At 51.2% G+C, this 13457-nt stretch overlaps 1 protein-coding gene across 5 annotated transcripts in view; it reads right to left on the bottom strand.

Moving 5' to 3' along the window:
• CEMIP (cell migration inducing hyaluronidase 1) overlaps positions 1-13457 on the bottom strand; it is a 170225-nt gene that overhangs the window by 70730 nt on the left and 86038 nt on the right. For 3 of the 5 annotated variants that reach the window (XM_084968398.1, XM_021098863.2, XM_021098867.2), the window contains 5 exons: positions 12128-12722; positions 9735-9844; positions 4807-4953; positions 4167-4305; positions 2919-3155 (listed from right to left, as the gene is read on the bottom strand). In XM_084968398.1, the coding sequence (XP_084824524.1) occupies positions 2919-3155; positions 4167-4305; positions 4807-4953; positions 9735-9828 (617 nt within the window). In that variant the 5' untranslated portion in view covers positions 9829-9844; positions 12128-12722. Of the gene's footprint in view, positions 1-2918; positions 3156-4166; positions 4306-4806; positions 4954-9734; positions 9845-11432; positions 12723-13457 lie in introns of all 5 variants that reach the window. The other 2 variants (XM_084968396.1, XM_021098865.2) reach the window with 2 other exon arrangements.

Here is a 13457-nt window from a genome sequence, read left to right as displayed (position 1 = left end):
ATAAAATATCCACAAAATCTACATCCTCCAAAAATCTATACTGCAGATGGCAAGGATTTAGAAAGGAAGGACAGAACTCTGTAATGATCCCCACTCTATAAAATGTATTTATTAAGTATAAAGGATTTTGTACAATTACAATGGAAATTGCAAAACAATTGGTCTTGGAACTTAACAAGCAAAATTGTTCTAAAATGAACCTAGGAAAATGAACCAGTGTGAATAGCCAAGATTTGGGAATAGGAAAACAGTGGTGGTATGGGGGGGACATTCCTCTGCCCTCAACCTGTTTTTCTTTTTTTCTTTGCTTTTTAGGGCCAAACCCATGGCATATATATTCCCAGGCTAGGGGACAAATTGGAGCTGTAGCCGCCAGCCTACACCACAGCCACAGAAATGCGGGATCTGAGTCATATCTGCAACCTACACCATAGCTCACAGCAACGCTGGATCCTTAACCCACTGAGCGAGGCTAGGGATCGAACCCACATCCCCATGGATACTAGTCAAATTCGTGACTGCTGAGCCACTTTGGGAACTCCTCAAACCTGCATTTAATTGTTTGCATAACCCGGTTTGACCTGGCCTAGGCCCTCCTCCTTCTGCAGGTCCCTCCCCAGGAATCATCTGCTATGAGCCTAACCCACCTCAGGGCCCTGGGACCACACCATGCCCACTCCTGTCTACACTCACTCATCCTCACCTTCTCCCTATCGAATTAAACACTAGCTACCTTTCAAGAGCTGACCTAAATTCTTATTCCTGCAGGTAACCTTCTCCAGGTAACTGTCAGGTAACCAGGTCTCAGGTGGCCGTAGCCTGCATTTCTTTGTGAATATTCAGGGTTTACTAAGATCTTTACTCATATACATTCAACTCTCAGATTTTTATTTTGTCTGTAGCAGCTTGATGTGGAATCTCAGTTCTCAGACCAGGGATTGAAGCTAGGCTGCAGCGGTGAAAGCACGAAATCCTAAACACTAGGCCACCAGGGAACTCCCCTCGGCCAACAGATTCTTGAGGTCCTGACTCCTACTTTAAGCAAAGGAGCTGAGAAAGGATTGGGCATCCCGTCGACTGTCGAGATAACATCTCATTCTCCATTTCAATAACGAATTCAACTTAAGGTACTGCGGAAAACCATATGGTACCGATTTAAGAAGCAGTGCCAAGGAGTCAGAACAGAGTTTGGGGGACTGTGCTCACTCCTGTGAAGGTGGGGGCTCTCTGACTTACTTTGTGTCTATCAAGCTCATCCTGGCTTCATCTGTTACGTGTGGGCTGAGGATGGCTCCATCCCAGGCCAAGCAGGTGGCTGTCACCAGGGCACCTGTGCTTTAGGAGCTGGGCAGACCTGGGTTTGGATCTCAGCTCCAACACTCACTAGCCTTGGGACTCTTAGCAAATTAAGACCTCCCTCCCCCCACCCCAGTGTTCTCATCTGCATAACAACAGAACTCACAGGGGGGTTCTGGAAATTCAGTTCTATTGGTCCATAAAGTGGTTAGCATGGTATTTTGCACAAAGTCCTGTGATTTTATTATTGTTACTGATGTTCCCCCGGAGGGCAAGGTTGGCTGTCCCATATGCTTCGGTCCAACCTGCGCCTCTATCAGAGCTGGTTCCCTGCTGCCTTCCTGGGCATGCTCATGGCTCACTCATGCCCTGTTTTGAGAAGGGCCACATCTCCATCCTCCGGCAGCGCCAGGATAACCTTGTCTCTGCTTGCCTCCCCTAGCCGTGCTGTTCCTAGTGGATCCTTCCCTCTGCAGAGCCAGGACATGAGCCACGGGGAGCTAATAGGGCAGGACCAGCCTCTGCAGAAACTGCCTTTCACACTGTGGCCAGGGGAGAGGGCAGGGAGTGGGAGTCTTGCCCTCTCTGCCTCCCAAATCTCTGTCCAATTCATCTATCTCTATTGCGCTGCTTCTGCTTGAGTCCTCGCCAGTGACACCCCTGGCCTACCTAACCAAGCAGAAGCTGCCTAACCACCTCAGCTAGCTTTATTTTTGCCTTCCACAATCAACCTACTCTCTACATAGCAGCCAGGACATTCTTTTAAATCAAATTGTACTTTTTTTTTTTTTTTAGGGCTGCACCTATGGCTTATGTAAGTTCCCAGGCTGAGTCAAATTGGAGCAGCAGCTGCCGGCCTACATCACAGCCACAGCAACTCAGGATCCGAGCCCCATCTGTGACCTACGCCACAGCTCACGGCACACCAGATCCTTAACCCACTGAGCGAGGCCAGGGATCGAGCCCACATCCTCATGGACCCCAGTCAGATTCACCCTGCTGAGCCATGACGGGAACTCCAGATCGCAGTCTTTTGAAAGTCCTCTGGTGACTTTGCACCCCACTGAGAATAAAACCCCCCCTCCTCACCATGACCTCCAAGGCTCCACCGCTGCCTGCCTAAAACCCTGTCATGACTGTGTCTTGTTTCCGTCTCCTTCCTTTGAAAACGTCCTGCCTTTCTCACCTCTGGCCCTTTGCACTTGCCGTGCTCTGTCCTGAACACGCTTTCCCTGGCTCAGCCTCACCCGCCGTCCTCAGCTCAAGCGCTGTTTGCTTCCACCGCCTTCCCTGACCACGTGACGCACGGGACCTTCCCCAGTCACTCTGCCGTTTCACCCTGTCCTTCCCCCCTAATTACGATGATCAGAGTCTGAAACTATGTCGTGCATACAAGTGTGTACGTGTGTGCACACGTGCCTGTTCCTTCCTGTTCGATTCAGCTTCATTAGGCGGATGCCTCCGGAAGGAGAGCCCTACCTCCTTGAGGTCAGGCTTTTCTGTCCACTTTTCTCGCTGATGGGCTCCCAGCCTCTTGAGCAGCGTCTGGCTAGGACGAGCGCTCAGGAAGCATATGCAGAATGAATGAATGAATGAAGTGTTTAACAGAAGGCAAACCTTACCGGTCAGAATGGATGACGGTCCCTGATTTGGGGTCGATGACATGAACAATGATGCCACGGTGACCCCAGGTCCTTTCAAAAAAATAGCCTCCCTCCTCCATGCCACCTGGGTGAAGAGTCTTGTTCAGAAAGGTCCAAGAGAGCTTCTTCTGCCCATGTAACTCGAGGGTACCTCCTTTGTCCACGCCAATGTACTTGAGGCCAAAGTAAGGGTTCGGCTGGGTGCCTTCATCAGCCCTGCAAGAGAAAACAGCTCTTCACAGTCGGCCGATGCCTCTCTTTACGGGATGCTGAACCCTTAGGGGACTGCGCTGCACCTTGACTCCTGCTGTGGCCACTGTAGAGCCACTCACACTTGGTGACTTGCACGAGGTAGCAGATGTAGCATTAGCAACCAGGTCTTCCCAAGCCAGAGCAACATGAGCCCCACAGGCCAAGCAGAAACACTTCTCAAGAGTTAACACCTTGGCACTTCTTTGCAGTTCTAAGTACTTTCTTTATTTGGTCTGGATCAGCTGTGGAATCACCTGAACGTGTACTGCATCCCCTTCTGCGTTCTTGGCTCCTGCTGCTCAGAATTCCCAACTGCCTGAAGAGGGAGCACAGCCAGAGGCAAATAGTGCATGGAATGTCTCTTTATCTTGTCCATCATAACCTATTAATAAACACTCACAGAGACTCCCGGAGCCATGACCCTATTGGAAGGCAGCTGAAAGGCTGGCAGGGCTTTCCGTACCTTAAGTCCAGACCTGGGACACAATAAATAAAATGCCTTGTGTGCTTCCCCAGCTCACCAATGTCTGTGTTTTTGTTTTTTTTTGTTTTTGTTTTGTTTTGTTTTGTTTTTTTGTCTTTTTAGAGCCGCACCTGCAGCACATGGAAGTTCCTGGGCTAGGGGTCAAGTCGGAGTTACAGCTGCCAGCCTACACCACAGCCACAGCAATGCTGGAGCCAAGCTGTGTCTGCGACCTACACCACAGCTCCTGGCAACTCGGATCCCTAACCCACTGAGCGAGGCCAGGGATCGAACCTGCATCCTCATGGATACTAGTCGGATTCGTTTCTGCTGCGCCACCACAGGAACTCCCGCCAATCTCTGTCTTGTTCATGATCACCAGCTGGCAGGATGTAATGATAATTCCTTTCTTGCACTAGAGCCGTGCGGTCTTATCTCCCTCTCTTCTTTGGAAAGCTTCCTTCCCGTCAGATCCAAGAATAGCACTTGGCCCATGGACGCTGTCTACTCACCTTCCATACAAAACGATGCTGAAATGGCCCTGGAAGGGGCAGAGGGCACTCCCAACATGCATTTCTCCCCCGTTGTCAATCAGGATGTGCCGGGTGCGCAGAACAATGGCCTCGTTTTGGTCTTTAATGACTAGTTTTCCTGAAATAGGAAGGGAGTGAGGTTTAAGAACACAAGTATTAATGAGGAGATTATAACGGAGCCAAGACAGACCTCCTAAGCTCCCATCCCATCCAGGCAGGTAAGAGGGCATGGCTTTCATACACTCTATGCTTGCTGTGCTTACAGGTGGGGACTTTTCTGTCTGCCTCGTGAGGTGTAAATAAGGCCTGCTTGGTTTACTGCCATCACTGCAGGTGGTGTATTCAATGAGCAAATATCTGAAGATCAGATAAGCAAAAACACTCAGAGCACCCGTAAGGATTTTCCTCTATAAATGCTTCTTTTACTGAGATTGGACCTCTGACAAGCCGCTCTTCAGTGCGCAGTGCTGATGGTTATCTCAAACCACCAGATGCTCTGATGTGAACCCAAAGCATGTGACATTTGTTCTGTCCATCTAAAGTCAGGGTAACCTGCAAGCCATCTGCATGGCTCCGAGGCAGTGGACCGGAGAGAGCAGGGGGAGGGAGACTGGCTTACCTCCCTCTGAGATGTGGATGGACTGGACTGTGGCCGAAGAGGTGAGCAGCAGGGTTCGGCCCTGGCCAATGTACACACAGTGGTCCGGGTCATGGCCAGGGTTCCAGGGCTGCAGCTCTGGCCACTGATCAGGGCACTCAGCTGCCACTGCCAAGGACAGAGAGATGTCACTGCTACCATCCACCAAGCTCACTAAGCACAGACTGCCACAGACCACAAGGGGGGGCTATCATGCATTTCCATGGCCCCTGCCTCCTCCCAACTAGAGCTGAAAGCAGGGCCTTAGAGACCAAAGAGAACCCCTGACTTAGGAGCCAGGAAGGAGCCTTGGGATTCAGTCCCAGGTCCTTCATTAGTTCGTCAAGTATCTGTGAACAAGTCCCTTCCCTCTTCTGGGCTCAGTCTTTCCCTTTATAAAATGAAGGGTAGACCAGATGACTCCTCAGGACATTCCAAGATCTAAAGTTAGGCCAGGATTTATCCAGATGACTTGTATTCCAAGGCATCCTTTTCCTCGGAAAGCAGGGTCTGAGGAGTTGAAAAGCCCTTCCCCCTTCTGCATGAGGATTTGACTTTTAGTTAGTTTTCTCACTCTGTTTCCCTGGAAACCTTAGAAAGATGGTATTACATAAACCCTGTTACCAAGCAACATGGCTTATAACAAAAGTGACCCCCGATTCGTAAGCAGCATCTGAACTTGGAGGAACCACGCGAAGTTTATATTTATCCTGGAAGAAATGTCATGCTGTAGGCTTCCCCGCGTGCAGGGCCTCTTATAATGGGGCATGTCCCTTGGAGCCACTTGGAAAGTTACTGCTATGGAATTGCCATAAGAGACACTGGCTCTGATGGGGCAGGTTCCACACCTGTCCAATGACAGTCTTGCTTCTTCTCACCTAAGGAGCTGTCCCCTGGGGAACCAAAGAGGATGGCATCTGGAAGGCTCTGGGGAGTGCTGCCAGGACCACTCTCACCAAAGAGAAATGCATGATGCCACTCTCATGGCAGGTGGCGCTTCTGTCCCAGACCCTCCAAACGCCCGAGGTCAAATATGACCTATGGTAGCCTCGCAGGTCCGAACGCTTTGCTGAACTCAAAGTCCCCATGGTGGGTGTTGCACACTTCACCCCTCCCCAAACAGAAGCCCAGGGAGAGAGCCTCTCTTCACAGGCTCAGCAGGGTCTCTACTCTAGCAGTGTACCATGCGTGGTGGGGGGAAGAGAACTGTTTGAAACTGGAAGAATTTCCCTGGATGGCAGCGCTTTGAAACAAGGAAGACTCTCCCTGGACCCAGAGGGAAGGAGGTGGGGAGAGACAGTGGGCAAAACAAAACAAGAATGACTTGCCTCAGAGAACGGGCCCTGTGCCCTCCTGTTTTCTTTCACTAGGAAGCCTGTGAGTATGAAATAGTAGAGTGTGTGTATGTGTCTGTGTGTGTGTATGCCTGTATGTGTGTGTGTCTTTTTAGGGCTGCACCCACAGCATATGGAGGTTCCCAGGCTAGGAGTCCAATCAGAGCTGTAGCTGCCAGCCTACACCACAGCCACAGCCACACAGTGTCTTCGACCTAGACCACAGCTCACGGCAATGCCTGATCCTTAACCCACTGAGCGAGGCCAGGGATCAAACCTATATCCTTGTGGATACCAGTCAGATTTGTTTCCGCCGAGCCCCAACGGGAACTCTGAAACAGTAGGCTTTGAAATAACCGAGCTGAGGATGGAGAAGCAGGAAAGGGGAGGCACAGTAAAGCCATGGCCAGGGTGAGGTTTCAGAGGGTGAAGACCCTCGGGAAGGTACTGGAAGGAAGGGTAGCACCGGCCACGCTCAGGCTGAGGGAGGCTACATCTCCTGAGCAAAGTGGGTGCGGTGGACAATATCCAGCACGTGGGGTGGGCGCCCAGGAGGAATTCTGGCTTCAGTACACTCACTAGCATGTCAGTTCCAAATGCGACTTGATTTCTAGTTGGCTGTCTCTGGGGCATGATGGTTGAGCCTGTATTTATAAATGTCAAGAGAACTGGAAGGGCCTGCACCTCTATCTACACTCCCCGTTGCCAGATGTGGCCCCCGAAGCCCAGATCGCATCATCGCACAGCCCCCCTGAAAGCAGCCAGGGGCCCTTCTCTTCTCTGCAAGGCACAGTGCGGGCCCTCAGGGCAGTGTCTCATTCCTCGCCCTCCCCTATCCTATAACACCCTCCTTTAGGCCCCATCTGTCTCACTGTCAGCCCTAACTCAGGCTTTGGACCTTTCCCATTAAGAAGAGAATTTTACATTCTTTGGAGTTTTACTGAAGCAGCTTTTCCAGCTTTCGTAAACCCCGAGGGACTCAGTGGCAAAACAGTGAAAAAAAAATGTGACACTTGCTCATTGGTGGATTTTCCATTTTAATGTAAGCCCAGGGCTGCCAGCAAACTGCCAGGGTGGGCTGGGGGCTGGGCTTCCCGCTCGGGCACTCAGTGGCCAAGGATGGTCATGAGGGCTCTGGAGCCTCCGTCCCGTTGAGGGGCTTCTGAAGACCAATGCCTGTCCCTGGGTTTGCCTTCAGTTGGGTCAGGGGCTTGGCTGGCCTTCAGCAGAGGCCAGTCAGGGGTCCTCGGCTGCCCTCCACCTAGTCCTGGACCTGGAGTGTCTGCCACCAAGGTGGTGACTCCCCAGCCATGTGGGGAGCACATGTGGCCGACTGGTGAGCCCAGGGGTCCAGGCATGGAGCCATCAGTGTGCTGAGAAGGAACGGTTCCAGCTCCATGGGACAAAGCCTGAGGGTCTCACCGCCCACATCTCCCAGGAGGGTCCCAACCGCCCCTGCATTCTCCAACTGCGTGTGTTTATGTCAGTCTTTGCATCTGGATTCAGAGGTGGTCCGCCTGACCCTTGCAGGCTCTTCTGGCATCAAGAGCACAAATCCCAGAGCTCCAGCAGCTCTGACCCTGCAGCAAAAGCATGGCAGAAACAAGACCAGCCACGGACAAATGCTCTTTCCTGAGGGCTGGGTGTTCTGCTGTTGGTAAAGGTCAGTTGCAGTGGGTTTTCACTTGTAGGAACCGGTGAGGGGCCGGAAATGGTCATTGCCTTTGCTGAAATGTCACCATGGCAACCACCCTTCCCAGGAGGGGCCTGCCGGAAGCAGGATTCAGAGTGGATTTAAGCCCGACCTACTTGGAGCATGAATGGCAGGGGTTGGTTTCTGCATGCCTCTGACGTCAGACAAAAGCACAGACCGGAAGGAACTGGAGGCAGAGCCTCCTTGCCAAACGGTTTACACTCAAGCAGAAGAGACACCCAGGAGGTGGAAAGATCGGATCCATGGACCGAAAAGATTCTACAAGGAATCTCATTGAAGGAATTTCACAAGTTACTAGAAATTACTTCCTTGCACCAGTGGGTTGAAAAAAACAAGATATAATACACCGTAAGGTCCTTTATTCTTTTTTTTTTTTTTTGTCTTTTTTTAAGGCTGCACCCACAGCACATGGAGGTTCCCAGGCTAGGGGTCGAATCGGAGCTGTAGCTGCCGGCCTACACCACAGCCACAGCAATGCTGGATCCAAGCCATGTCTGCAACCTACCCCACAGCGCATGGCAACGCCAGATCCTTAACCCACTGCATGAGGCCAGGGATGGAACCTGAGTCCTCATGGTTACTGGTCAGGTTTGTTAATACCGAGCCTTGACAGGAACTCCAATAATAGTGTTTTTTAAAAAGCAATCCATGGTAATGGTATTACTACTAAATTTCTATTCAAAATTTTTAAATTGTCCCCCTCTCTCACTTGGTTTATTTCATTACTTTAATTTTTTTGGCTGCACCCCATGGCATGTGAAAGTTCCTGGGCTAGGGATCGAACCCCTGCCACAGCTATAACCAGAGCCACAGCAGTGAAAATGTCAGGTCCTTAACCCGCTGCACCCCGAGGGAACTCCTTGACTGCTTTTTTTTGTTGTTGTTGCCCACACAAAACTGCCTGTGCTTCTGTATGTTAATTCAAAATCACTCAAAGAGGAGTTCCCCTCATGATGCATCGGAAATGAATCCACCTAGCAACCATGAGGTTGTGGGTTCAATCCCTGGCCTTGCTCAGTGGGTTAAGGATCCAACATTGCCATGTGCTGTGGTGTAGGTTGCAGATGCAGCTCACATCTGGCGTTGCTTGGTGTAGGTAACAGCTGTAGCTCTGATCTGACCCTCAGCTTGGGAACATCCATATACTGTGGGTGTGGCCCTAAAAAGCAAAAGAAAAAAAAAATCACTCAAAGGAAAAGTTGACGATATTGAGATCAGAAAGACAGAGCTAAACCTCCCCTATAGCATCCCAGCTAACAAGGTGCTTTAAGACACCCAGATCACATGATGGCAAAGCGGGAAGGGAACACTGAGATCAGGTGGGCCCAGAGGTGGCAAGCTGGCTGGCAGATGTGTGGGTTTTTTCCTGCCTCACCCTCACCCTGAGTGGTTGGTCAAATTTCAATTGGTAGCCATCATTTAACTAGGAGAGAGATTTTATATAAAAGTCTAGATTTCTGGCTTCTCTTATATCAACAGCTCCTGCAGCAGGCTCCCCACCTACCCTTCCCACTTGGCAACAACTGGCCAGAACCGAGAAGCACGCGTACCTTAAAAGGGACCTGAACTCCCCAGGTGACCACATCTCTACCTGAGCAGCTTCAGAGCTTTGTGTCACGTGCCTGCAGACACTGAGTTTGTAACCCCTGAGCCCTGTCTAATCCCTTCATTTTAAGAATGCTGAAACTGAAGCCCAGGATGAGACTTGCCCAGGATCAGCGAGTTAACAGGGGCAGGGCAGAGCCCAGCCGCGCTGACCCCACCCTGGGGCTCCTGCTCCTGGCCCCCAGCAGCCTCGCCTCAACAAGATGCTCTGTTTCCTCGCCGAGATGCAGAGGTTCAACTGCTTTGCGTCAACTCACCTGTGGATGCAGGCTCAGGGAAGCGGGCCAGGATGAACCAGCTGATTGTCAGCATTGCCTTGAAGGAGACGTCCGGCCTGTGAGCAGCTCCCATCCTGGCAGAGTGCTCCCTGAAACAGAAGCACGCCAAGTCAGACCTGCAGCTTCCCCGGGCTGGAGTCAGTGTGTGGCAAAGATACACACAGAATCAGGGCCACGTGCACGCATGGAGGCCATGCCAGTTTGGGGATACTCCAGCTGGCCAGTGCGAAGTCCCCAGCTGCCATGACTCAGGGCTAGGCAGATCAGGGCATGCAAGTCCTGTCATCATCCCGCCTGTGTCCTGCAGCTCAGAGACCCAGTGATGGATGGAATTTCATCCTCGGCACTCAAGCTTGTCACCCTCCAGAATGAAGCTTTCTTCTTTTAAAAAAAGAGACAGAGAGAAAACAAAAAATACTCCCACTGAACATGATGCCACCAACTTGCTGTGTGATCTCCACTAACTCGATCAACCTCTCTGAGCGTCAGTTTTCTAATATGAAAAATGAGGATGTAGACTGGTTGATTTCTAGTATCAGTCAGTGCTTCTAAAACAAGTCTTGATAATAATCCTGAAATCCTAAATATGAAGCCTGTGTGTTATAAATCTATTTTAATATTACCTATCCAAGAAGAAAGCAGGGCAGAGAAGCTAACTGTCCCCTAATATCCATTTTTCCCTCCTTAGTAAAAGAACTCCCGATTTTTATCCAGGCACATGGCCACCTTGAATAAAGGCAACCTTCTCCAGTCTCACAAATTAATTGTGGCCTTGGAATTAGGTTCTGGCCAATACAGCAAAAGTACAGTGTGTGAGTTCCAGGAAATGTCCTTGGGAAGATAGGAAGATTTTTTTTCCCCACCCTTCTTCCTTCCTGCTGGCTGGGATATAGATATGATGGCTGGCTCTTCGCAGTTCTTTTGGGCCATGTTGTGGAAGCCATGCCCTGAAGATGGCAAAGTAAACAGAAAGAGGGAACCTAAGCTCTGACCTTGTGGAGACCTGAAATGGCCCTAGGCTGTGGATTTATTTTTATGTGCGATAGAATTAAATTTCCCTTTTACTAAGCTTCTGTTTTATTAATGCCATTTTCCCCCCTTTCACTCAAGATAGAAGGTGAATATGGGAATCTCTCTAGATCAGCTGCAAAGACAGGAACTTTATCAAAGCTACTGATTCCTCTTTCAGAATATAATGTCACTTGGAGAAACATCTTTGTCTCCAAATTCTCTGTGCTGCACAAGTTTGCTTAGTTGGGGTTCGGGGAGAGGCCAGCTTCCATGCCAGGTGCCCAGTTCCTCCCCAGAGCAGGACTCTAGTTATGCTGAGAAACGGATATTCTCCCACACTGATAAAGGGGCCAAATTTCTCTCACCCGCCACAGGCTCCTCCCTTTGAACAAGATCAAGGACAAATCTGACCCTCCCTGACCTTTCAGCTCCAGGTAAAGGGCTTTGTGTGGGCAGGAAGGAGGGTCCGAAGGAGAGCACGCTGGCCCCATGCCTGGTCCCTCCTGCCCAGGTGCTCCCGGGAGGCGGGGGAGGGAGGAAACAGTATTCTCAGCATCAATGCCCGCCGTGTCCTCTCAGCGGGCACCCTGCCTGGCCCTGGCCCGATCCGCAGAGAACAACAGGACCCATTCTAGCCGCCTCTACAGGGTCACTGAAGTTACACACCACAGCATCTGGGAATGGTGCCTTTCCCATGGAGCCCATAAGAGTGTCCGCTTTCATGCCGTGGAAAGGAGGGGACACCAGGGACAGGAGTGTTTTGTGGTCCTCAGGGGAAGCCAGAGCCCAGCCTTCAAGTCTCCATCAGTTTAGAAAAATCAAAGGTAATTTGCTCTTTACTGCTGAGAAGCCCTGAATCAATCCTGGGGCTCCATGAAAGGAGCCTGGACTTTGGGGCGTGAGCAGGTAAAGGAGTGTAGCAGGCACCACGGTGTGGGAGGCAACCTGGGTGCGGGCACCCCTCCCACCCTAACTGCTGGGTGACCCTCATCCAGGCATCTCATTCTGGGGGCCTCGGACGTCCCATGTCCAGGGTCAAGGTTGGGGTACACAGACTTTGTGTCCCTGACATCTCCTAGGTCATTTCAGAGACAAAAAAAAAAAAAAAAAAAAAACAAAAAACCCCAACAAAATGAAACCCCACTTTCTGGATGGATGTAAAAACAACGCCACTAGGACCGATAATGCTCAAAACCTCTTTTCCCCAACATGAGGAGACCTTTGGTCTCAGCGCCAGGTGGGTCTGAGCCATTGGAGGCAAAGAGATCCCCCTGCCCCAAAGCAGGGACACCACATTGCTAAGGGGTGGTGCTTCGGGCTTTCTTGCCCAGGAGTGGCTTCCAGGGCCTGTGTACAGAAACCTGGAGAAACCTTCTGCCGTCGCAAATCTTGACGATTCTCAAATTTCGCTTGGGAATTCTTCCCCAAGGGAAACAGCTTTCTCTGTTGGCCACTAAAAGCTCTCTGGCAACAGGAGTTGGGAATCAGCTTCTCCAGCTGGCAAGATATGGTCTTGAAACGGTTCCCAGCTGTTGCAGGCCTGGGAAGAGTCCACGTTGGCTAAAAATGCTTGAAGTTTCCGCAGGAAGCTGCTGGCTGGAGGCTGGCTGAACGCTGCCCTCACTGGGGCCCTACACGGGCCTCTTCTTTCAAGGGATGCAGCGAACCCCTTTGGCAGGACGAAGATCGTGGACATGCTCTGGGGAAGGCTGGCCCTCCGGGATACTCCCCAAGTCTTCACAATAACAGGCTAAAGTTTTCCAGAAGCTCAGTCTTCCCCCAGTCCAGCTGTGGCTCTGTGCTCTTTGCCAGGCCCCAGAGGGACACGGAGGGGCGTCGCCTGCCGCCGTCTGTCTCTGCTCCTCCTCTCTGCCATCTCATACCAAGGGCCTGGAGTTTTGCTCTTCCTTCAGGGAGCCCCGGCCACAGCGGCCCTGGGGTCCTGGGCTTTGTCACCTGCAGAGCAAGAGGAACAAAGGGTTATTCCAGCCTCCAGGGAGGCCCCTGCATCTTTGCTCCGACTCCCCAGAGCAGCAGCATTAGCAAGGAAGCATCCCACGGACTGCGAGGTCCTGCTTCCTACAGAGGCTGCAGAAGCAAGGACGTTCTTTGGGGATTGTTAGAAACAAGGGGAGGAGTTCCCATTCTGGCTCAGTGGTAACAACTCAACTAGTATCCATGAGAATGCTGGTTCGATCCCTGGCCTTGCTCAGTGGGTTAAGGATCTGGCATTGATGTGAGCTGTGGTGTAGGTCACAGATGCAGCTCGGATCTGGCGTTGCTGTGGCCGTGGTATAGGCTGGCAGCTGCAGCTCTGATTCGACCCCTAGCCTGGGAACCTCCATATGCTGCGGGTGCGGCCAAGAACAGAAAAGAAACAAGGAGGAGAAGGAGGTAGGGGGAGGGTTGGCTTAAGCTCCAAGGCAGGGAGTGAGATGGGACTCCAGGGTGATCTGGAATGAGTTTGGGACAGCCATCACTCTCCCTGTCACACTTGCACAGAGGCAACTGTCATTTCTCGAAAACCTAGAAAAGGCTCAGCTCAGAACAGCAGGACACTTTGGTGACCAGAAGCACAGGCTCCAGAGTCTTCCATCCCAGCTCTGCAGCTCACATTGGAGAAACCCACTGACCTCCTGGACCTCACTTTTTGTTTTGTTTTGTATTGTTTTATTTTTGTTTTTTGTCCTT

This window comes from Sus scrofa, chromosome 7 (assembly GCF_054392235.1).
Source record: "Sus scrofa isolate SSC_HxYL_T2T_F1_AM1 chromosome 7, Sscrofa_HxYL_maternal_Yorkshire_Landrace_v2.0, whole genome shotgun sequence".
Classification (NCBI taxonomy): domain Eukaryota; kingdom Metazoa; phylum Chordata; class Mammalia; order Artiodactyla; family Suidae; genus Sus; species Sus scrofa.
Note: the sequence above shows the minus strand (reverse complement) of the source record. Positions and strands in the feature narration are given on the sequence as shown.